Consider the following 25,744-nt stretch of genomic DNA (forward strand, 5'->3'; position numbering starts at 1 on the left):
ATTTAAAAGCAAATCCTAAATGGTAAAGTATGACGCAACAATCAAAATCACAGATAATGAGATTCGCATTGTATCAATGGCTACAATAACAAAGTCTGAAGTATACCGTATTATGGTTGCCAGTAAATTCGGCCTCTGGTAAATTCGGCCCGGCAAATTCGGCCCTCTAAGAATATTGTATTAAAATGTATTACCAACCGTTACTAATAGTATAATTATGTAATTAATTCATGTTACGTGATTTGGATGTCAGGGTATGCGTAGATCGCATAATCGCGGGAGATAGCTCACGGTCTGTGATTTTGATTGTTGCGTCTTACTTTACCATTTTGGTTTCTGTTTAAATCCCATTAGTGTGCCGTTAACTCTTGAAAAGAGGCACCCGAAAAGTCTTCGAGTTTGATAAATTTTCCACTCCAATGGAGGTTGTATCGAATGGTTATACTCACTTAATCCTCACTGACGATCGCTCAGAAAGCTCTCTGTCTTGTTCTACTTCGGTTATGAATGTATCATTATTAAATGTAGGCCTATATTGGATTCGTAAGTGCAGTATGCTAGCTTTGTAGAAAAGGAATATTGTAGGATTGGAGTAATCTGGAGAATTTTCTCGTTCCCGCACCAATGCACACGAATTACGTAGGCCCCGCCGAAAGACATGCCAAATGTAGATCTTAACAGGTCATGCAACGAAATTGTAAGGAATAACTTACATGCTGCTTGACTACGGCACTTGCTAAAGTCAACGAGGATCATAGCAATAAGGAGCATTTCTGTATTCCCTGTTTATTGAAAAAGTATGATTGAAAACAACTCGCTAACAATATAACCACATGAACAACCGACAACAGGAGCAGAGGAAAATCATCCTCTGCCTTAGTCTTCAATGAAATTACAAATTAGTTGCTAAACGGTGGCTTCGAAATTCTGGTTTGTATCCATTCCTGGTGGATGATAGTGTTCAGGAACACTTCGGGAGCTTCCCCACAAGACAAACCACCGTAACTAGACAAGCCAGCGAGATACCATCCACAAGATGAACGACTTTGGCATACCAGTCCACCACCGGCAAGATAGGACTTAAAAATTAAATCAAATATCGTGATTGATGTTACGCTAATTTGAATTCGGAAAACTTACAGTGCACTTGTAATTGGAGCTTTTCTCTACGAAATCGCCAACGCAAAAATGGTGTTGGTCATCTGGTGACGTGTTTTCTTGGTTTGGTTCTGGATTATACCTGTATCTCTTACATATGTCCATGGGCAAAACTTTCACGACGTCCACTCCCATCGACACTGGTCGACTTTGGAAATTTGGAACTTTGAAATAATATGTGTTGAATTTGAAACCAGCATGTGTAGGGTTTTAAAAACGTGTTATGTTTGCTGATTCATGTTGGGATTGGTGAAAACTGAGATATACCGACAAAATTTATCTTCCCATCACTGAACTCACTGCGATCACCGTGTATATAAAAACCAGAGTGAGGGTGGGCCGAGCGCAAAGAATGTTGGAAGCGAAGTTGAAAATACCGAAGCATGAAACAAATTAGATTAATTGTGAAAGTGAGCGAGAGGGAAAGTCGTTCGAAAAGTTACCTGGTCAAAGGCATTGAACATTAATGAAAGGTATTGTTGTGACTCATATGATTTTAATATGCGTAAAGCGTCACTGTTTTGTGTGTGACATACACAAACAAGCAATACCGAAAAAGTCGGCCCACGATCATTTGGCGTGTCCCTCATCTAAATTTATTTAATTCTTAAAATATAAGCGCAACATATTAAAACATCACATTCATCATATTCGGATAATGAATTTGGGAAAGTATACTTTCTTAAATAGTTGGTGCGAGTAGGTCGTCGTGTTTAAGAAGTATAATTCAAGTAGGTCTTATGACAAAAACTAAGAAGTATAATTCAAGTAGGTCTTATGACAAAAACTAAGAAGTATAATTCAAGTAGGTCTTATGACAAAAACACGAAGACGTGCGAAGAGTGACACGAAGAGTGAATTTCAGAACTGTAAGCTTCACTCAACAACAACGCGATATTTTGCCAAGCTACACATTGCTCAGAAGGCAGCGATCCAGACAATAAGCTTTGTAATTTTCCAAATACATCTTAATGTATTTGTACAAAAACGCGGATAGGAGTTTAAAGAGAGTTCAAAAAGCATCTTGTTCAACATTGTTTCGAAATATGACGGCAACTAAATATTACTTTTTGGTAAATAACCGTCAATTTCTGATTCCCGAATATCATCAAATCCACTAAGTAGCATTTATTCAGTGTAATTAACTGTTTTCAACATAGAAACAAAATTTATACGCTTGTGAATACAGCTAAAATTTTTGATTCGGCCCGCCAACGTATTTTCTGCTACTCACTTGCTACTCACTCTGCTACTCACTTAGATGTTTTATGATAGGTGAATGAATCAAATCAGAATAAAATAAAAACAGACATAAGCGGATGGCGTAAAGAGTTGGGTTCGTGGTACTATCTCCCAGGAGTTATATGTATTGTGTAAAAACTGTATATATTTGACAGAATCAGGATTCGACCGCATCGTGAGATATAAATGATAGCTTTGCTATAAAACAGTGGTTCTTAACTTGCTTTCATCCCTATTCAGAAAACGTCAGTAGTTATTATGATCGGTCGTGATGTGGCAGGGGCTCTTATGGGTGCGGTGGCATGGTGACCCTTTTGACCCCCCCTCTCGGTGGCATGATAGCGTTACGGAGATAGGGATCGGTCGCATGCTAACGTTTTCGGGTATAGGCTGCGGCGGCATGCTAACGTGAAAACTGGGGTGGCATGCTAATGATTTTAGGTATACGTGCGGCGACATGCTACCGTTTCGTTATAGGGTGTGGTGATGAAGTGGTGTTTCGGTGGCATGCTAGCATTTCAGCCATGGTCTTCATCGACATGGTGTTATTGAATGTGTATCAAGTAAAGAGTCACGTGATTGGTCCTTACTTATTGTGTATATCCCAAATTATTATAAATGACTGATTCGAGGTAATCCTAACGTTTACGGTGATTGTGACATAATATACCCTTATTCTTATGGGCGCGGCGGTGGTTCGTACTTTCGGGTATAGACTGCGGGCGGCATGTTGTACTTTCAGCAATAAAGGTGTGAAATAGTTTGCTAAATCTAGGAATCACTTGCAAGGTAATATTTTGGTAATTAGTTTACCGCAAACCCGGCGTAGACGGCGATCGAATACCAACAATAGCCGCGTTCACATACTAACACTTCAAGGTCACGATCAAGGTGTGAAATAGGTTGCAAATCTCGCGATCGCTGACAAGATGACACATCAGACATAGCCATCTTTCGTGGTTTGGTGTTACAGAGGTAAGAATCACGCACAAGTAATATTTTGGTAATTAGTTTGTCACAGAGCCGGCGTAGACGGTGATTCCAATACCAACAATAGCCGCGTTCATAAACTAACACTTCAAAAAGGTGTGAAATAGGTTGCAAATCCCGCGATCGCTGACAAGATAACACCTCAGGCATAGCGATCACTCGCGACTTTCTGTTACATACATTCCGATAGCTCACAATGTAATATTTTGGTACTGGAACTGGATTTCACTGGTAAGATTTAATAAGTAACGAATAACAGAACCGTCGCAGACGTACCAACCAGGTGTCAAAGTCGAGGGGTGTTTAATTCAGACATTTTGACTCTGGACAATCCAAAGAACGAACCCGGACATCACAGACCTATCGAAACCTATTGTCCAATTTCCAAACCACGCATTTCGATGTACAAGAGCATATTGTTATTTCATGCGGCTAACCGATGATATTGATGTGATACGATTGACGCGGGTATACTCTGAAACCGGTAGTCCGCGTATATTTCCGTCACTGTTCGTTGTAATCTATTTCAAACTGTCGTCATTACAACTAATACCAAACTGTCGGGTGTGGTTGTCAGTTTTCAAAACGAAAATGGTATTGTTAACCTGGGAAAAGATAGATCTCCAAGTGGAAACGGTATTGGTACTTAGGTAAATGATAGTTTTCCAAACGAAAAGGGTTTGTTACTCAGGGAGAAAATGGTTTGTTACTCTGGGAAAAAATATATTTCTAAACGAAAAGGGTTTGTTACTCAGAGAAAAATATATTTCCAAACGAAAATAGTTTTGTTACTCAAGGAAACGCTAGACCCTCAAGTGAAAATGTATTGTTACTCTGGGTAAACGATAGATCACCAAAGGAAAATGGTATTTCTACGCGGGAAACGGTAGCGCTCCAAACAAAAATGGTAATTTTACACAGGTAAATGGTAGCGCTCCAAACGAAAATGGTAATTTTACACCGGTAAACATCAGTTATCCAAACGAAAATGATATTTTTACTCGGGTAAGTGCCGTATGTTCAGTGTCAATGGTGTTGTTAAACGTTGTCGCTTGACGTCGGCACCCGTTAGTTAGTTATTATGAGTGTGAAACGGATTTACACATCTTGTGCAGAGTATCAGAGTATCGCGACGGTGAAGATATTTTTCACGTGACGAAACAAGATCTTTGTTCAAATGTGAATGCGTGTATTTCGATTACCGAGTTGCTGTACAATAGAAAAGACTCTACATTCGACCATGCTGTATGCTTCGATTAAAGCCACAAGACCACATGTAAATCTATTCACACAACTCGATGACATTGATATAATGTTACTAAAATTAATTATTACCTATTTACTTTTTGAAAGATGTATCGATATCGATCTAATATTTTCTAAAAGTCGAACTCGACAGATATCATGAATGTGTAGGACTTACGATAAACATTATACTTATACAATTTTGTTACAAGAACTATGATATTTATGTAAGTACTATAGTTGTGTGTTGGATTATTTGAATATTTAGATGCGTGACCTTTCGTGTAAAAAAAATTCTTGTGACATCAAAAACAGTTTGTAGAGTCTAACCAACCATTTAGTTTCGTAGTGTGAGGTTATCGAGTAAAGTCGATTACTTTGCGTGATGTAAATATCCTGCGTACTTTTGTAAGAGTTGTGAGGATGATCATTCGTATCCTACAAAGTAACTAGTTGATACTGCAAAATATTGAATGACCGCTAACACACTGAGTTCATAACCCGAGATAGTGAAAATTGGTTACTGTTAGACTAACATAATTCGTATCCAGCAAAACGATAGACACCAAAGGTTCGATGGAGTTTAAATCTAGATTGTATTAAGCGAAGTGATGAGTACCTCCAGTAATAAAATCGAAACGGCCAAAACAAATTTTCTGTGTCTTGGTTGTTGTAAATAACTATTTGGTATGATATTAGTTGAGTGTGTGACAATTCGTATCTGTCGAGGTTGAATGTTTAACCATATCGAAATGAATCCAGAACACAGGAAGTATACATTGATCACAAAAGAATCGATGAGAATGTTAACCACGTAGACTAGAGTGTGTTTGTTTGAAAGTCATTTCCAATACGGTAACTTCGATCGGTATTAATTCCATGTCATACAAAAACATGAAACCATTGTACAGTTTTGTTTTATGAGAATATCGAGTGAAGTTGATTATTTTTTGTGTGAGGAAAATATCTTGTATTGATATTGCACACTGGTCTCATTACCCAAGTGAGTGGAAATTGTTTTCTGCTGGGTGGATATGATTTGTATTCAGAAAAAACGATCTGCACCGATTAAGCGACGTTGTTTAATATCTGATGAGTGAGTGAAATTTCTTAGGGCTTGATTTACCGAGATAATTGCCAGCGATTCAATCACATCCAAGTAACGTCTTTTAGTCGCCGAGTATTGTGACGACATTTACTTTGACGAATGACAATGGGAAAATTTCCAATTTCTCTGATCGTGTGCGTTGCACAAATAGTTCTAGTATGCATTCATTCATCATACAAATTGACAACGACTTTCATTAGTTTGGTTAGATGGTGACAATTATTCTGCAGGTTCAAATCGATATCACTACTATGAACAACAATACAAACATATGTTTCTAGATTTCAGTGTAGCACATACTTCGATTTTATTATTGTTATGAGTTTTGTATTAACCAAGACCTGTTGAATAGAATCCATCCAGTAAAGATACCTCTATTTACTTTTTTGATGATCAAAGTCTTAGGGCGGAGATAATAAAGTAATAAAGTTAGCTGATCCGGGAGAATGTTATTCATGTGATTAAAAACTGTTAATCGGGACGCATTTTAAGCGGAGATAAAAAAGTTAGCTGAGCCAGAAGAATGCTAATCGTGTGATTAAATACTGCTAATCGCGACGCGTAAAGCTGGAACAGGTTACGCGCGATGGCTATAGTCGAGGTGTCCCGAGTTTTCAATCAAGTGGCGTTATCACAATGCCAAAAAGCGCGATAGGCTGCTCGTTGTCAATTGGTTGAATGAAACAGCAGCCTGCTGGCAACGATACTGCCCCTGCAATATCTAGAAATATTATCATCGCGAAATGAAAATCTTGTCCAATTCGTACGGTACAGCTAAGAAACGGATTATGGAATATTGATATCGCTTTCCAATGACGGGTACATAATGTTAGTATATGTAATGTGCGGAATGTGCCCATCCGCGATTTATAATAAGTAAACGAAGATTATCCATATAATAAGTAATTAAAGATTTACCTCATACTCATTTTTGCAGCAATACTTTTATGACCTTGTGCGCGTCAATCAAAAAAGGGGGGATTGACGTTAGAGAGAAAAAGAACAAAGAATCTCGATTGACCTTTGTACTCTGGTCAGACACGAAACTTACTGATTAGTAATTCTACTTGTACTTTTCCCAGGGTTGTAACCAAGTCACATGGTCCCGAGTCACGAGTCAATCTTACTTTTGTGGTTTTGACTCGAGTCAAGTCGAGTCATTTTCAATTCAACACCGAGTCGAGTCCGAGTCCAAGTCACCGTTTACTGGGTCAAGTCCGTGTCATAGTGTTATGACTCGAGTCCGAGTCCAAGTCACAGTATTGAAGTCATGTTCATCCAATGTCTTCAATCCTGCTTGGGTGATATCGAATTCCTTGCTTGATTAAAATGCTTATTTTGTCCCTACCAGAGTCTTGGCACATGTTTATTTAGGTAGATTACGGACAGTTTCTGGCCTCATTTACCGATTCTACAGATAGACGAGACAGGTCGCCAATATGATAAATTTACTAATCTTAGAACTTAAAATCAAACATCTGTCTTGTCAGTCTGATACATCACAAATACAAGCATTCAGTTTTTATAACGACCACATCGACGACAGCTCACGAATAGCTGATTGAGAACCAACGAATTCAAGTCTACATACTATCTGATAGAGAACCTACGAAATCACGTCGACAAATAAGGTGATAGAGAATCAATAGATGCATCTTTATGTAGGGGTATTTTTACTAGACCAGCATGCTGTAAAAGCGTGCATGTAGCTATGTGCAGTGACAAAAAACATATACCTTTTGATATTACTAAAGGTTTTCCGAATTGCATTACAGACTACATCGCAGTTACAGTATTGGAGAAATAAATGGGGCTGTTAAAAAACATTTTTAGAATTTTCCGGTTACTTCTTAGAATTGTTAGATTGCCTAAAAAAACTTAAATTTGGCTCAATTTCGACCGATTGAAAGTAATGCTCTGGGAGAATATTTTGAATTAATTTCGAATAGAAATTTTCGAATTTTACTGGCTACCTCATCATTGATTCTACTTTTTAAAATTTAACCAGATTCAATGTTCTTTTAATGCACCATAACAATTTTATCAAGTAGCCATCAAGTAAAATAAAGAAGAAGTTATTTTGGAACAGCCCTACTGTAAAAACATCACACAACATTAGCCATTCATTATTACTCACGTGCACAATGCACATACCTAATAAAACGTCGAATGGACGGGCGGAGAGAGTTTTCACAGACGGCAGATCAAATCAATGATGAGTTACACTTCAAAAATATCTAAGTGGAGAGGAGATCCTCAGATATAATAAAGCGGCGTGGCCTTAGAATAAATCCACATTTACTGAATACACTTTCCACTGGTGCACTAGATGCAGGAATTGACAAGTATTTTTGAACCTCACTGAAGAGCGTTGGATACTCATTCTTTCTAGTCGCCCAAAAATGCAAATAATCATCGCCTTCAAATCTACACATGAGCTTACCCAGTCTCTTCCAAGTACTTGACCATCGGAGTCATTGCATTTGCTTTAATTGAACTTTGCTTCGACTCTTTGCTTGTATAATTGAAAAGTCGTGAGCACGGTACTTTGATTGCGGAGGATTTATTACCTCTTCATCACTGCATGGTTTTGTACAATGCATTGCTACTATGTACCATTGTCTGTTGGTTTTACGGTGGCCTATCTGATATCAGACTATAGTGCAACGAAAGCAGTGGTGACAAATAGCGATGTCGGCAGAATTCGTCCGATGCGTTGATCTAGCCGTTACGATTCGCAAATTTCTTCGTCTTGGAGTCATATAAAATAAACCAAGTCAATGACTTGGGTCGAGTCATGCGTAATGACTCGAGTACAAGTCGAGTCAATCCAAATATTGACTCGAGTTGAGTCGAGTCATTTTCCCATTTCAAGAAAATGACTCGAGTCATTACAACCCTGACTTTTCCACCCGCCTCCTGATTTTACCCTGGTTGACCTCTGGACACGAAACCGAATTTAGTAGTAATTTTTATATTTTCCCGCGAACAACAATGGATTGGCTTTTAATTTCAATGGTATGCACGCCGACGAATCGGTATAGTTCTCCTGTCTTGACTTGTCGTTCCGCGGGGGGGGGGGGGGCTGATTAATCCAATTATGTGTAAACACGACGGGGCTTGGTAATAGTTGCCTACCGACAAATCACCCTGACCTGTCGTTTTGTGGTCCAATTTCGTGACGGGGCTTGGCAATAATGGCCCATCAAACTGGTTGATTTGTCGTTCCGCGGTTGATTCAATTTCGCGTACGGTGAGACATAGGAATAATTGCCGGTCGTGACGTCAATAAAGTTTACTCTTGATCGGTGAGACCCCGGTGCGTTCGGCTGTGCAAAGTGACGCTTGTGGTCTATCTCATACTGTCGTACTTGACCCCTTTGTTTTGTTTTCGACCAAGATAGCAACGAGAAATGTTCTGTTATGGTTATAAATATGTATGCCATTTCGAGTCATGTCGAGAACCAGAGAGAATGCCGTGCAGTGGAAAGTTATATTAGGCGCCCCGACATATATTAATTTAAGTAAAGTAACATTATGAATATAATAAGTAGGGCAATTTTTTTTTGACATGTCAAAAAAAGTCAAAATTAGGTCAAAATTGTAGCGTTAGGTCAAAATTTGTCAAAATTGTTTACAAAGTCAAACATTTTCTGACCTCTGCATTTCGTTTGTAACGTAGATTTTGCGCTGTCGGTGAACTTATCATTTGATATTTTACAGCTTGTAGCCTACTTTATAGGCCTACCGTTGTAAACGGACCATCGTCTGCTCATTGTGAATCATAAATGGTCAAATGAAACAAATAGTGACATGGTTTTATGGTAAACGTACCGCAATATCCTAGCTGAAGCAAGACTGCTTGGACATTGCATGGTTCTTATATCAAGAAGCGCAAACTGAAAAATTGTGATATAGACAACATTGTCAGAATGAAGCAACACGGTTTGTCACCAGCAGTGTGCACACAACTTGAGTGTTGTCAGCCATCAAATGCTGCTGTTGAACGTTCTTTCTCCGTTCTTGGCAAGCTACGTAGTAAGGACAGACACTTTCTACCCGAGAATGTAGGAAAGGATCTTTCGTTGTACTACAACAAATTTTAATTCTTTCCACCAGAATACGTAATGTAACTACTGGAATTCTTCATTGGGCCAGATTTCGTTAAAATACTAGTTTTTCATGTAAAAATCTGTCAGTTTTTTTAGCCAAAAACGTTTTTTCAGGCCAATCTACTTTGTAAGGACAGACAGTTCCAACCAGAAATGAAAATAAGTAGTACAATTTTAACATTATATGCGAAAACACCTAATTTGCATACGTGAAGTCAAAATTTGGTCAAATTTCAGTTTTTTTAGGTCAAAAAAGGTCAAAATTTAGATTTTTTAGGTCAAAATCTTCCGTTGTTTAGGTCAAAAAAAATTGCCCTAATAATAAGTAATTAAATGAATAGCTGACTCTCAATTTTGCTCGCATCAACGTGTTAACTTCCGGTATTACGTACCTAGTAATCGGTGCAAGCAACAACTGTAGCTGTTCCATACCTATACCGCATTCTAGCGTCTCATAAGGCCTGAAAGTCCAAACCAAACAATGTATTTATGATGGGTTCTTTTACTGCTTCACGTCTGGTCAAGCGTAATCATGCCGGTGCCTGTAAATGATATGCAATTTACCGCAGGATATTAATTTTGTATGCTGTACATGACATACAACTTGAATCGATCTGTTGTCGAACTAATGCTTTACCCGTCTGTACGATATATATCGATCACGAGGTCACCACGCACTTGTTGTTCGAGGGTGACTAATTTCCATGTGGACAATCAGCTGTGCTCGCGTGTGGCGTAACATATCCTCAACACTTGTTATGTCAACACCCCCAAACATATTTACAATATTATACTAAAGATATATTGATTCGGCGGAGTGTTGCCGGCGGAGAATTGCTGTGTGACCCTTTCGAGCATCGCATTTACCGTTCGAACTCTGAAACTACGAGTACGGTGTCAGATTCAGTGGTACAGTGACGAATAGGGATAGCTCGCTTAATCGGAGGATCAGTGGACTTACCTTATTTTGCTGAAACGCGCTCAGTTTCGGTGGTGCAATAATGGGGGATGAATTGTGACAGATCGTACGTGACGCGATCTAGCCTGCTTTTGGGGAGGTGTAAAGATGAGTGGGGAGATTTGAAGTCTGAATCCACCCCGGCTCGGGTTGCCAAATCAAAGTCCAATAATCAGGCTGGCAGGTAAAGTCCTGTTATTTCCACATATTGTGAAATGTAGCAGACATCCGACTCTCAAAGCCCCTCGACCGTATCCACTCCGGCTTCGCTCAAAGCTGATGGAATCATCCGCGCCGGGTTCGGAGATGATTCGTGACCACCTTCGTCCAGACGAAATAGTTCTGCTGTAATGTGGATATCGCTGTATATTAATTTGCGTACAAGGAAACTTGACATCGCTCCTTTGGCGGAATTCTGCTTGATTCGTCTGTACAGGTGTTATTAGTGCGATCGGATTTGGCACCTCAAGGAGTATATTGACAAAAATCCTTGGCTTGGCATAACGTGAATGGAGAGATACTCTGATCCATCCGGACAGAAACGCGTGTATATCGCTTCCGGTGACCCTTTTGACCCCCCCTCGCGGCCGTGACCCCACCCTTTCAGGTATAGGGATCGCTCAACCGGTGCCTCGAAACTCGTGTTGAAGAGGTGACCTTTTTGAACCCACCTATCGCTCAACCGGTGTATGGGTTGGTATACCCATCTCTCGAGCGGTAACCCTTTTCGGTATATTGATCGCTCATCCGGTGCCGTGGTGGTAATTCGTACTTTCGGGTATATGCATCTCTCGATCGGTGCCTCGAAAACTCGTGTTGACAGGTCGTACTTTCGGGTATAGGCATCTCTCGACCGGTGTTGAATATGTATCAGATATGGTAAATAGTCACGTGATTGGTACTTAGTTATTGTATATATCGCAAATTATTATATTTGACCAATTTGAAGTAATCCCAACGTTTACGGTGAGCACGACTTCGATATATCGTTATTCTTATGGATGCGGCGATGATTCGTACTTTCGTTTATAGACTGCGGGCGGCATGTCGTACTTTCAGCAAAAAAGGGTGTGAAATAATTTGCTAAATCTCGGAATCAGTCGCTTGGTAATTAGTTTGCCACAGAGCCGGTCTAGACGGCGATTCGAATATCAACAATAACCACGCTCACAAACTAACACTTCAAAAAGGTGTGAAATAGGTTACAAATCCCGCGATCGCTCACAAGATAATACCTAAGACATAACCATCGCTCGCGACTTGTTGTTACATACATTCCAATCACTCACAAGGTGCTATTGTGGTAATTAGTTTGTCGCAGAACTGGATTTCACTGGTAAGATTTAATATGTAACGAATACCAGAACCGTCGCAGACGGTGATTCGGATACCGACAAATTCTCACTAATTTCTGATCCAACCCTAATCCTCTGTGAAGTTGGTGCTTATTCAAAAAGGTGTGAAATAATTGTAAAACCCTACGTCACTGACAGGATAATGCATCGGACATAGCGATCTAGTTATAGCACGGGTCGGAATCCATTCGCGAGTTGTTCTATAGGTAAATTGAGGTAATCCGAAACGAAATATTTTGACTTGGGGTAGTGTGAATTGAAATAGGATTGACAAACACGACTAACATCTTTCAAAGTACTATTTCGATATTATACGCACATTGATTTGAAACAAGTAATGAAACATTACACTCTACTCACGATCCGCCTTTCCGTTTGTCAAAGAGACATTTTACCATACTCAAAAGAAATATTCACAACATTAACCGATGTTAAAAATATAGTTTTAACTTACTTGATTATATCACTACAACTCGCAAACTTGAATTAATTCATCCTGGTTGTATTCATATGACCGATAATTTTTATTCAACTGTAAAGGTCGTTACTATTCTGTAAGACAAAGTATTTACTAATCGGTGCATATACACTTGACATAAACCTATTTCATTTTGAGTATACGAGATTTGAATGCCTGATCAATAACTGAGAATTAAATTATCACAAGTGAATCCGTATATTACAGCATAAAAGATATTGGAATGTCAGCGACTCTGTACGGTCATAGTTACTACCACATTACCTAATTTACCCGGTCAACTCGTCATGATCATTCCTGAAATCAACACAAACATGACCACTGACTTGAGTTAACCACAAAACATCATCAAGTTTTAAATCCACTTGTAGCTTACGGATTATTTGAATGCGGGTTATGTTTTATTGCAATTGAGTTAACGGAAATAGTATTAAAGCTCGACATTTTAACATTTTACCATACTCAGTCAACCAGGAAAACGTTGTCAAGTAAATCCGTTTGTAACTTACCCATCCAACTCAACAGTATCCGTATAGAAAGTAGACAAGATTAGGAGAGTACATACAATCGCTACAGTCTAAAATCTATAACAAGTTCGGTTGTATTCATATTACGACGATGCGTCTTTTTGTTCAACTTGAAGTAGTTACTATTCTGTAAGATAAAGGAATTACTACGCGGTATATTCTGCAAGACAAAGTAATTACTACTCGATATATTTTGTAAGACAAAAGTAATTACTACTCGATGCAGGCACCTTGAGATTAACATAATATGTTTGAGTATACGAGATTTGAAAGTCTGATCAACGTAGTTGGGAATTCATTTCTTACAATCGAACGCTGGCGTTATATCGAAAGTTATCATGCTATAAACATAATGATTGACACATTGATTTGACATATGTAATAGTCGATCATGACTTGATTATTAAATTATTCACGATAATTAGACCAGGGTTGTGTTAAAGGTTATTACGATACCAACAAACTTTTCAGAAACATTGTTATTAACATATCGATTTGTAAAACTACGCGTGTTTGAAATGTTTTGATTGGGAAGATTAAGCCGTGTTCGTAAAAACCACGCTGCGTATTGTGGATATCAGGAAATATTTTACAAATGTAAATGTCTGCAGTGAACAAGACTTAAGATGAAACAACAATTTCCTTTGTTGAACAATAATCGGTACAATACTTTATTGTCGGTGAGAATTGAAACACTTTCGCGCATTACCCGGTGTCAAGATATCACACTAGGTGAATTGACATACCACCATTTGATTAATGCTTAATCCGTTCGCATCATTTCACACACACTTCGATCATTACAAAAAACAAATTGGAATATGTTTGCTAGGTACCTCCTATTCAACTATACTTGAGTAATACAGAAACCTCTTAACATTAATAAAATCGAAATATGCGCTACACTTAAATCTACTAAATGTGTTTGCATTGTTGTTCATTAGTGATCATACATTATCATTTTGAATCTTCTAAAGTAATTGTAATCATAAAACCAAACTACTGAAAATCATTACCAACACAAAAACAATTTGTATGATATTCACCAAACACATCCTAACTCAGTATGAAGAAATTATTTGTAGAGTGCATACCGGCAAAGAAATCAGAAACACAACCAGCACCGAAAATGATAAATGCGTTTCGCGTAACTATTGATACAAGTTCATTTCTATCGGGCGAAATAAATGCCATCACAAAACTCAGAGCATGCAAAGGTCTTGATTGATGTGAATTTCGATTTGTGTCTTATGACACCAGCAAACATTTTAAAAATATTACGATTTGTTAAACCAAAGTCGTACGTCCGATTAATAGTTGGTTGGAAACTTGATCACGTACCTCAATCATTACAGAAGAGTGTAACACCATTGTCCGACAATATTTTGCAAAAAAATCGAAACCAAGTCACTCAAAGTCGTTACCGTCACATAAACAATTTGTACGACGTTTGCTAATTGTATCCTATGGTTAGGTGTACTAGAAATATTTGTAAAACACACTCCGGTAAAGAAATCGACGAAAGATATCCTACACCTAAATCTGGTAAAACCATTTTGCACTTTTTGTTCATTAGTATAGTATCCATTTGAATTTTTCCATTTTCTTTCGTCAAAGTAGATGTAATCATAGTCATTAAAGAACTTACTTGGACGTATGCTTGAATTCTAGACATAGTTCTGATTTGTCCGACACAAGACACAAGAACAACCCTAGTTTCAACCGAGCACACATATCCAAAATATCACACACTCCGCTATTCCTAAAGCGCAAACACCCGATACAAAATATTACTTGTTGTGTTGTTGCGGTATCATCTTCACAATATCACACACAATAAAATGATGGTTATGTGTAACATGCTATCGACTTGAATCACACCAACATGGAAGAGGATTTACTCACTCTTTACATAACGATATTGACCAACATCACGTCGTCGGAGTGTATCGTTTTTTCTAGATACAAACTACGCTAGTGTAGAGGAAAATAATTTAGTGTAACAAAAACAATTTTCACTCTCTTGACTTATGAAAACAACAGACGACTCTTCATTCAATATTTTGTTTGTGTCAACTATTTACTTTGTATGATACGACTGATACCCGCGCGACTTTTTCAGATCACAATATGAAAGATATTTACATCACACAAAATACTCCACTTGATATTCCCATACTATACTAAACTGCGGAATGGTTGGTCAGACTCTACAACATGTTTTGATATCGTTTTTTACACGAATGGTCACGCATCTAAATATTCAAATAATCCAACACACAACTATAGTACTTACAGAAATATCATAGTTCTTGTAACAAAGTTGTATGAATATACTATTCAATTGTATATTGAAGTTTGTTACCTCCAATAAGATCTTCAAAGTTGTATGTGTACAATGTATATCGTGAGTCCTACACATTCATGATATCCACCCGAGTTTGACTTCTAGTAAACACTATACCGACATCGCGACATCTTTCAAAATTAAAACCACGGCGACTGCTTGAGAGACCTACCAATAATATCACAGTAATACCGTTACTTCCACAAAAGAGTATGTATTCGACTTACTTTCCACAAATCCAACGCGCAAAACAATTTACTTTGCTAACGAAAAGTGCTGAGTCATCATATGATTGACCTCACAACAATACAACTAAAACATACTATCATACAAAATGATCGTTATAGTTTGCACACCAACGGTACATCGTACAAGTAACAAGTCTCGAAGATCTAGTTATTGAAAAAACGTTAAAGTGTTTCTCCTGCGCCAAGTCGTTATGTTGACGAAAGCGTATATTGCAATATCATGATCGATTTGCATTCGTTGGTCACTAACTGTCACTACTCTAAATAATTATTTTAATAATTATTTATTTACTTGACAACGTTTTCCTGATTGACTGAGTATGGTAAAATGTTAAAATGTCGAGCCTTAATACTATTTCCGTTAACTCAATTGCAATAAAACATAACCCGCATTCAAATAATCCGTAAGCTACAAGTGGATTTAAAACTTGATGATGTTTTGTTGTTAACTCAAGTCAGTGGTCATGTTTGTGTTGATTTCAGGAATGATCATGACGAGTTGACCGGGTAAATTAGGTAATGTGGTAGTAACTATGACCGTACAGAGTCGCTGACATTCCAATATCTTTTATGCTGTAATATACGGATTCACTTGTGATAATTTAATTTTCAGTTATTGATCAGGCATTCAAATCTCGTATACTCAAAATGAAATAGGTTTATGTCAAGTGTATATGCACCGATTAGTAAATACTTTGTCTTACAGAATAGTAACGACCTTACAGTTGAATAAAAATTATCGGTCATATGAATACAACCAGGATGAATTAATTCAGGTTTGCGAGTTGTAGTGATATAATCAAGTAAGTTAAAACTATATTTTTAACATCGGTTAATGTTGTGAATATTTCTTTTAAGTATGGTAAAATGTCTCTTTGACAAACGGAAAGGCGGATCGTGAGTAGAGTGTAATGTTTCATTACTTGTTTCAAATCAATGTGCGTATAATATCGAAATGGTACTTTGAAAGATGTTAGTCGTGTTTGTCAATCCTATTTCAATTCACACTACCCCAAGTCAAAATATTTCGTTTCGGATTACCTCAATTTACCTATAGAACATCTCGCGAATGGATTCCGACCCGTGCTATAACTAGATCGCTATGTCTGATGCATTATCCTGTCAGTGACGTAGGGTTTTACAATTATTTCACACCTTTTTGAATAAGCACCAACTTCACAGAGGATTAGGGTTGGATCAGAAATTAGTGAGAATTTGTCGGTATCCGAATCACCGTCTGCGACGGTTCTGTTGATCGTTACATATTAAATCTTACCAGTGAAATCCAGTTCTGCGACGAACTAATTACCAAAATAGCACCTTGTGAGTGATTGGAATGTATGTAACAACAAGTCGCGAGCGATGGTTATGTCTTAGGTATTATCTTGTGAGCGATCGCGGGATTTGTAACCTATTTCACACCTTTTTGAAGTGTTAGTTTGTGAGCGTGGTTATTGTTGATATTCGAATCGCCGTCTAGACCGGCTCTGTGGGAAACTAATTACCAAGCGACTGATTCCGAGATTTAGCAAATTATTTCACACCCTTTTTTGCTGAAAGTACGACATGCCGCCCGCAGTCTATAAACGAAAGTACGAATCATTGCCGCATCCATAAGAATAACGATATATCGAAGTCGTGCTCACCGTAAACGTTGGGATTACTTCAAATTGGTCATATATAATAATTTGCGATATATACAATAACTAAGTACCAATCACGTGACTATTTACCATACCTGATACATATTCAACACCGGTCGAGAGATGCCCATACCCGAAAGTACGACCTGTCAACACGAGTTTTCGAGGCACCGATCGAGAGATGCATATACCCGAAAGTACGAATTACCACCACGGCACCGGTTGAGCGATCAATATACCGAAAAGGGTTACCGCTCGAGAGATGGCTATACTAACCCATACACCGGTTGAGGGATAGGCGGGTTCAAAAGGGTCACCTGTTCAACACGAGTTTCGAGGCACCGGTTGAGCGATCCCTATACCTGAAAGGGTGGGGTCACGGCCGCGAGGTGGGGGGGTCAAAAGGGTCACCGGTTCAACACGAGTTTTCGAGGCACCGGTCGAGCGGGCCCATAAGAGCCCCTGCCAACCCCAGACCAATCTACTACACTACTTACGGGGGCCTGTGTAAACACGTATAGGCGAATAGTAAAAGCGCCCCAAACTACCGTTACATGAAAAAGGGTCATGAGCGCACTGGATCATCCCCGTCGGGGTATACCCACATTAGTACAGCCAAATGATCCAATGTCGTAGCTAGAATGGCCGGGTGGGGGTACATCATTCTCACAAGATATACTTTGGAACGCCTGTGAAATCGACATCGTCCGTTACTCGACTGAAGCAAGTCACCACTGCAATCCCTCTCTGTCTGTACACACAACGTGATGAGCACTTCAGATCCAGACGAAACTACGCATTCTGGCGACGTTATCGAGATAGCTGGAGCGATTTACAACACACGCTCAATTTACTTCAAATGGAAGGACAAAATATAGCTTTGGAGTACTAAAGTAGTTTTAAAGAAATGTCGGTATCGTGAAATCGCTTTTATATCCTAATTATAAAAGAGTAGGTCCCCATAAAACTGTCGAGCGCAAACACGTGATAGTACGATAAGACAAGACTGACTCGAGTACCTCAGAAATAGTGACTGTATTTCGTTGCTGACCACGCGCCTGCTTAGTCACACCGACTGACTTGTGTAGTAAGCAACTGCGCCCCCGTCATCTTCTTATTGCTCAAATAATTTTACAATGAATATAAACGAAATTCATTCTAATTTGTCGGTAGTGTTATCAGCATAGAAGACACAGTCACCCAAGTCTCGCAAAAAGGTGTTGATACACTATATACAATCGTTTTATCGCCACTATTTAACTCATAGCTCGATCTCACGTCTGACGTTTCCGCAGATCAATTTTTGACGTTTGATCAACTCTTGCCTGGTTATGGGGTTGCTAATCCCAGGACGATTGAGATTCGGGTCTGTCTTTTCGATACGTTGCGCAAACTCGATACCTTTCGTTCGGATTACGTTTTCGCACTGCGGAAACCATTTTGCATGTTCTGTCCAAACCTCGTCTTCACGGTCCCAACGAAGCCCGCCGTCACAGTAAGAGCATTTGGTTCTGTCCGAATCAATGTAGTGAAACCCCGCTTTTGCTAACTGATCAACACTAGCCTCAATTTCATTCAGTTCCCAGCCCTTGTCGAACGTTGCGATTCTTTTTGACAACGACGACATGAGAGGATTCACGGGGTTAAGACAAGGAGATAATTGCTCATGACATCGCTTTTCGTCCTCGGTGGGTTCCTGTGGTTCTTGTAGATGTAAAGTGAGACGTCGTATTTTGTCGCCAAGCAACTTATCCAAATTGTCTCGTTCGTGCTCGGTTAGCGCCACATTCCCCGAATCGTCGCCACGTGCGAAGCAACAATCCGGGAGATACGTCAAGTGTATTTCAGATACATCGTCTGTAGGCCTCCAGTTGCGGAGAACGCCGGAGCAGCTGAAGCACTGCGTTCTGTCCAGGTCACCGAGGTAGAATAAACCTTGTTTTGCCAACTCACCGACCGCCCGTGGTATGGGATAGCTGGGCCATTTCTCAAAGGTTTCGCGACGCTTCAACTCCTTTCGCAAGTCGAGATTCCTAACCCGATACTCGTGCTCTTGATCAACGATATTCGCAAAGTTGATGTTGGCGTTTCCGGCGGCTTTCAACTGTCTCAATAAACTTTTGAAATTCGATTTCACAATAGGTATGTTCAACGCGTCTCGTACACAATTCACGTCATGACGCCGTGCACTCGACCCGGTCCATCTTTCCAGGTACACACTGCATCCAAATCATTTGATTTTGTCTTCAAATCCTAGCCAGTAGTATCCTTCAGACGCTAAATCGATGCGTGTTGCGTATGATACTTTAGAGAATTTGGCGAACGTGGCGAGTATGTACAATTCACTACGGTGAGAACCGGAAGCGATATACACGCGTTTCTGTCCGGATGGATCAGAGTATCTCTCCATTCACGTTATGCCAAGCCAAGGATTTTTGTCAATATACTCCTTGAGGTGCCAAAGCCGATCGCACTAATAACACCTGTACAGACGAATCAAATAGAATTCCACCAAAGGAGCGATACCAAGTTTCCTTGTACGCAAATTAATATACAGCGTAATCCACATTACAGCAAAACCATTTCGTCTGGACGGAGGTGGTCACGAATCATCTCCGGACCCCGCGCAGATGATTTCATCAGTTTTGAGCGAAGCCGGAGTGGATACGGTCAAGGGGCTTTGAGAGTCGGATGTCGGCTAGATTTCAGAATATGTGGAAATAACATGACTTTACCTGCCAGCCTGATTTTTGGACTTTGATTTGGCAACCCGAGCCGGGGTGAATTCAGACTTCAAAATCTCCCCAGTCATCTTTACACCTCACCGAAAGCAGGCTAGATTGCGTCACGTACGATCTGTCACAATTCATCCCTCATTATTGCACCACCGAAACTGAGCGCGTTTCAGCAAAATAGGGTAAGTCCACTGATCCTCCGATGAAGCGAGCTATCCCGATTCGTCACTGTACCACTGAATCTGAGATCGTACTCGTAGTTTCAGAGTTCGAACGGTAAATGCGAGGCTCGAAAGGGTCACACAGCAATTCTCCACCGGCAACACTCCGCCGAATCAATATATCCTAAGTATGATATTGTAAATATGTTTGGGGGTGTTGACATAACAAGTGCTGAAGATATGTTACGGCACACGCGACCACAGCTGATTGTCCACAGGGAAATTAGTCACCCTCGAACGACAAGTGCGTGGTGAGCTCGTGATCGATATACATCGTACAGACGGGTAAAGCATTAGTTCGACAACAGATCGATTCAAGTTGTATATCATGTACAGCATACAAAATTAATATCCCTCGGTAAATTGCATATCATTTACAGGCACCGGCATGATTACGCTTGACCAGACGTGAAGCAGTAAAAGAACCCATCATAAATACATTGTTTGGTTGGGACTTTCTGTCCTTATGAGACGCTAGAATGCGGTATAGGTATGGAACAGCTACAGTTGTTGCTTGCACCGATTACTAGGTACGTAATACCGGAAGTTAACACGTTGATGCGAGCAAAATTGAGAGTCAGCTATACATTTAATTGCTTATTATATTCATAATGTTACTTTACTGAAATTAATCTATGTCGGGGCGCCTAATATAACTTTCCACTGCACGGCATTCTCTCTGTTTCTCGATATGACTCGAAATGGCATACATATTTATAACCATAACAGAACATTTCTCGTTGCTATCTTGGTCGACAACAAAACAAAGGGGTCAAGTACGACAGTATGAGATAGACCACAAGCGTCACTTTGCACAGCCGAACGTATATTGACTCCTGAAACACGCACCGGGGTCTCACCGATCAGGAGAAAACTTTATTGACGTCACGACCGGCAATTATTCCTATGTCTCACCGTACACGAAATTGAATCAACCGCGGAACGACAAATCAACCAGTTTGATGAGCCATTATCGCCAAGCCCCGCCACGAAATTGGACCACAAAACGACAGGTCAGGGTGATTTGTCGGTAGGCAACTATTACCCAGCCCCGTCGTGTTTACACGTAATTGGATTAATCAGCCCACCGCGGAACGACAAGTCAAGACAGGAGAACTATACCGATTCGTCGGCGTGCATACCATTGAAATTAAAAGCCAATCCATTGTTGTTCGTGGGAAAATATAAAAATTACTACTAAATTCGGTTTCGTGTCCAGAGGTCAACCAGGGTAGAATCAGGAGGTGAGTGTAAAAGTACAAGTAGAATTACTAATCAGTAAGTTTCGTGTCTGACCATAGTACAAAAATCAATCGAGATTCCTTGTTCTTTTTCTCTCTAACGTCAATCCCCCTTTTTTGATTGCCGCACACAAGGTCATAAAAGTATTGCTGTAAAAATGAGAATGAGGTAAATCTTTAATTACTTAATATATTGATAATCTTTGTTTACTTATAATAAATCTCGAATGGGCACATTCCGCACATTACATATACTACTCATCATTCGTTGATTGTTTCGGACAGCCATTACCTAGGAGACATACAATTGGCACAGCGATTATCGGAAATATTTGCACGTAGGAATGATACGCAGTGTACGCAGTTTTATAGATACCTAGATATAGTTTGTGCCAGTTTGTTAATTTGTCAGATTAACACTAACTTAAGTCGCCGCGATCAACCGGTTTCTTTAATCCTGGGTTGATAAATCGTGACGAACGCGATAATCGACTTCATTGCTAATCCAACTTTAATATCTCCGCCCTAAGAGTGTAACCTCGTAAAGCTTTACATTTCACACGTTCGATAGAGATTGTAAACAGAGCTTACCACACTTAAAATGGTACTCCGGTATCCAAAGTGATATTTTAATACTGCGTAATGTGCGTATGTTTCAATTCGACGTCGCAGATTCCGACAATAGGTTTTGCGTGAGTTGTTGGATATGTCATTGCAAGCGATTCCTAAACTTCGCTCCCGCAGTTGAAATGAGGATCGAGTGTGCTTGTACTTTTAGGTTGACAACTCTACTAGAGTCTAATACGTCTGTGATATATTTGAATACATCGATCATGATTGTGTTTGGTAGATTCACGAATCGAGATGATGATGTTTGCTTTACAACTTTTTCGTAAGTTCGTTACAACTCATTCGTAATGAATTTCTGAATACAAATCTTAAAAAACACGAGTTGAAGACGAATGATTTGTTTTTTAATAAACTAAAAAGTACTTTTGTTTTGGTATTGGACTTGCGTTCTGATATTGATAGATGTGTTGAGTAATATGGCCAGTTTATAAAAATCTCGGTAATGTTTTTGGAACCTTAAGTCGGGTGATCAATTATAAAATCGCGGTAATGTTTCTTGCGTGTGCACGTTATCATCAAAATGTTATGACTACATTTTACTGAACGAATAAAAAACACAGGTCTGTGATATGCGAATACGACCGAGATTGATTAATATAGTTTGCAGTTGCAATGATTGTGTATATTACTGAAATCGTGTCTACTTTACTTTGAGTAAGTCGGATAAGGTAGTAAGTCAATGTGGTAATAACAACGCCCGTGAAGATTTTCTCACAGCCCGATGTCTTGGATTCACTTGCGCGAATTGCTATCATAGACTGAGTATTCAAATCTCGTCGTATGCACCGAGTAGTGATTACTTTGTTTTATAGATTAGTAACAACTTTTACTGTTGAATAAAAATTATCCGTCATATGAATACAATCAAGATGAATTAATTCAAGTTTACGAGTTATAGTGATATAGTAAAGTAAGTGAAAACTAGATTTTAAACACTTGTCAATGTTGTGAATAATTCTTTCGAGTATGGTAAGATGTTAAAATGTCTCTTTGACAAACGGAAAGCCGGATCTCGAATAGAGTTGTAATGTTTCATTACTTGTTTCAAATCAATGTGTGTATAATATCGAAATGGGACTGGGGTAAAGTTGGTAGTCATGTTTGTCAATCCTATTTCAATTCACACTACGCCAAAGTCAAAATATTTCGTTTCGGATCATCTCAATTTACCTATAGAACATCTCGCGAATGGATTCCGACACCGTGCTATACCTACATCGCTATGTCTGATGCATTATCCTGTCAGCGACGTAGGGTTTTACAATTATTTCACACCTTTTCGAATAAGCGTCAACTTCGCAAAGGATTAGGGTTGGATCAGAAATAAGTGAGAATTTGTCGGTATTCGAATCACCGTCTGCGATGGTTCTGTTATTCGTTACTTATTAAATCTTACCATTGAAATCCAGTTCTGTGACATACTGATTAGCAAAATATTACATTGTGAGCGATCGGTATGTATGTAACAGAAAGTCGCGAGTGATCGCTATGCCTGAGGTGTTATCTTGTCAGCGATCGCGGGATTTGCAACCTATTTCACACCTTTTTGAAGTGTTGGTTTATGAACGCGGCTATTGTTGGTATTGGAATCACCGTCTACGCCGGCTCTGTGACAAACTAATTACCAAAATATTACTTGTGCGTGATTCTTACCTCTGTAACACCAAACCATGAGAGATGGCTATGTCTGATGTGTTACCTTGTCAGCGATCGCGAGATTTGCAACCTATTTCACACCTTTTTTAAGTGTTGGTATGTGAACGCGGCTATTGTTGGTATTCGAATCGCCGTCTACGACGGTTCTGTGACAAACTAATTACCAAAATATTACTTGTGCGTGATTCCTACCTCTGTAACACCAAACCACAAGAGATGGCTATGTCTGATGTGTTATCATGTGAGCGCTCGAAGGATGTTACAAATATTTCACACCTTTTTGAAGTGTTAGTATGTGAACGCGGCTATTGTTGGTATTCGAATCGCCGTCTACGCCGGCTCTGTGGTAAACTAATTACCAAAATATTACCTTGCAAGTGATTCCTAGATTTAGCAAACTATTTCACACCTTTTTTGCTGAAAGTACAACATGCCGCCCGCAGTCTATACCCGAAAGTACGAATCAACGCCGCGCCCATAAGAATAAGGATTTATATCAGAGGTCTCAAACACGCGGCCCGCCAGAGCATTTTGTGCGGCCCGCGACGACATTTTAGATTTTTATCATTTTGACAATATAAAGTGAAAATTCCCTCTTATATTGCTCCGAAAGCATGAAACTATTCATCAAACTTCACCATCAAATCAAATGCAAGCGCTACCATGCAGTGGAAGATTCACTATTCGTCAAATCTCCAATCCATGATGACGAAACCTGACCCTTAGACGATTCGTGACTGAAATTTGTGAGTTTGACTCGGATGCGAGCTTTCTTAGAAATACTCAGACTCGGGCTAACTCGATGGCAAAATGAAAATGACTCGACTGAACTCGGAGTGACTCGGAATGCCGTGAATTTGTTAGAACCATGGACGCAACAGAACTAATCGCGTAGATCAGGGGAACAGTAATAGATCGAAAGGTCGCAGCTTGGTATTTCACTATCTTAGCAAGTAGTTATAGAAACCATTGGCAATCTGTTAGTTATACATTTTTGTTCGTTAAACCATATTATTATGTAAGGTCACTTAAATGCAATGGTACGCTCCATCGATGTAACAACAATGGGCCGTTCGGCTTTCCGATATTTCAATCACTAGGACACATTCATTAATATATTTATATTATTTGAAGATATTTGGCCATGAGATTAATAAATAGCCTAGGCCTACTTATCAGAAGTATACCCGAATCCTTGATTGGAATTACAATGCTCAACCTAAAAATGTTTTGATATCTGGTCAGTCTCTATTATCAATCTGTTAAATTCAAAATATTCATAGTAGCTGCAAAATTATAACCCGAGAGCTTTTATGATGGCATCATACATTTGTCCACCCATATGGTGTATATATCTTATAATTAATATATATCAAGTACAACAACAATGGGTCAAAAGGGTCACCATGTCACCACTAGTTTCGCGTTATCATGCCACCGCACCCATAACAGCCCCTGTCACATCACGACCGATCATAATAACTACTAACGTCACAACATGTCGCCCTTATTCGCATTACAAGACCTGTAGTTAATAAGACGATGGGCGATGCGGTTAAGTCGTATAGCTTACTAGATTAACACTTGGAAACAACTGAAAATATGGTAGATTGTATAATTCCAAAAAGCTGCGGTCAATGCACTATGAGTCATACTTACATATCCATACTTACTGAATGGAAAACCAACTACCACGCAAGTAGTGAGGTGATTCAGGCTTTCCCCGATGGTAGGCAAACAAATCGGCATCACGTACGAACTGAAGTTTGCTGGTCGGCTTAGCTGTAAATATTTGCATTAACTAGAAATAGTGGAACATGTTGTGAAAGCATGTAGAATATAACAAACTT

At 39.3% G+C, this 25,744-nt stretch overlaps 1 protein-coding gene across 1 annotated transcript in view; it reads right to left on the bottom strand.

Moving 5' to 3' along the window:
• Nucleotides 1–770: 770 nt before the first annotated feature.
• Nucleotides 771–25,744, bottom strand: part of LOC145451868 (polyserase-2-like) — a 111,980-nt gene continuing 87,006 nt past the window's right edge. The window contains exons 13-15 of the mRNA XM_080330090.1: nt 25,568–25,676; nt 1,141–1,322; nt 771–1,079 (exon numbers count right to left, since the gene is read on the bottom strand). Of these exons, the coding sequence (XP_080186216.1) occupies nt 900–1,079; nt 1,141–1,322; nt 25,568–25,676 (471 nt within the window). The 3' untranslated portion in view covers nt 771–899. The remainder of the gene's footprint in view (nt 1,080–1,140; nt 1,323–25,567; nt 25,677–25,744) is intronic.

The sequence above is a fragment of the Botryllus schlosseri genome, chromosome 12, assembly GCF_051294905.1.
Source record: "Botryllus schlosseri isolate E-star chromosome 12, Bs_hap1, whole genome shotgun sequence".
Taxonomy (NCBI): Eukaryota; Metazoa; Chordata; class Ascidiacea; order Stolidobranchia; family Styelidae; genus Botryllus; species Botryllus schlosseri.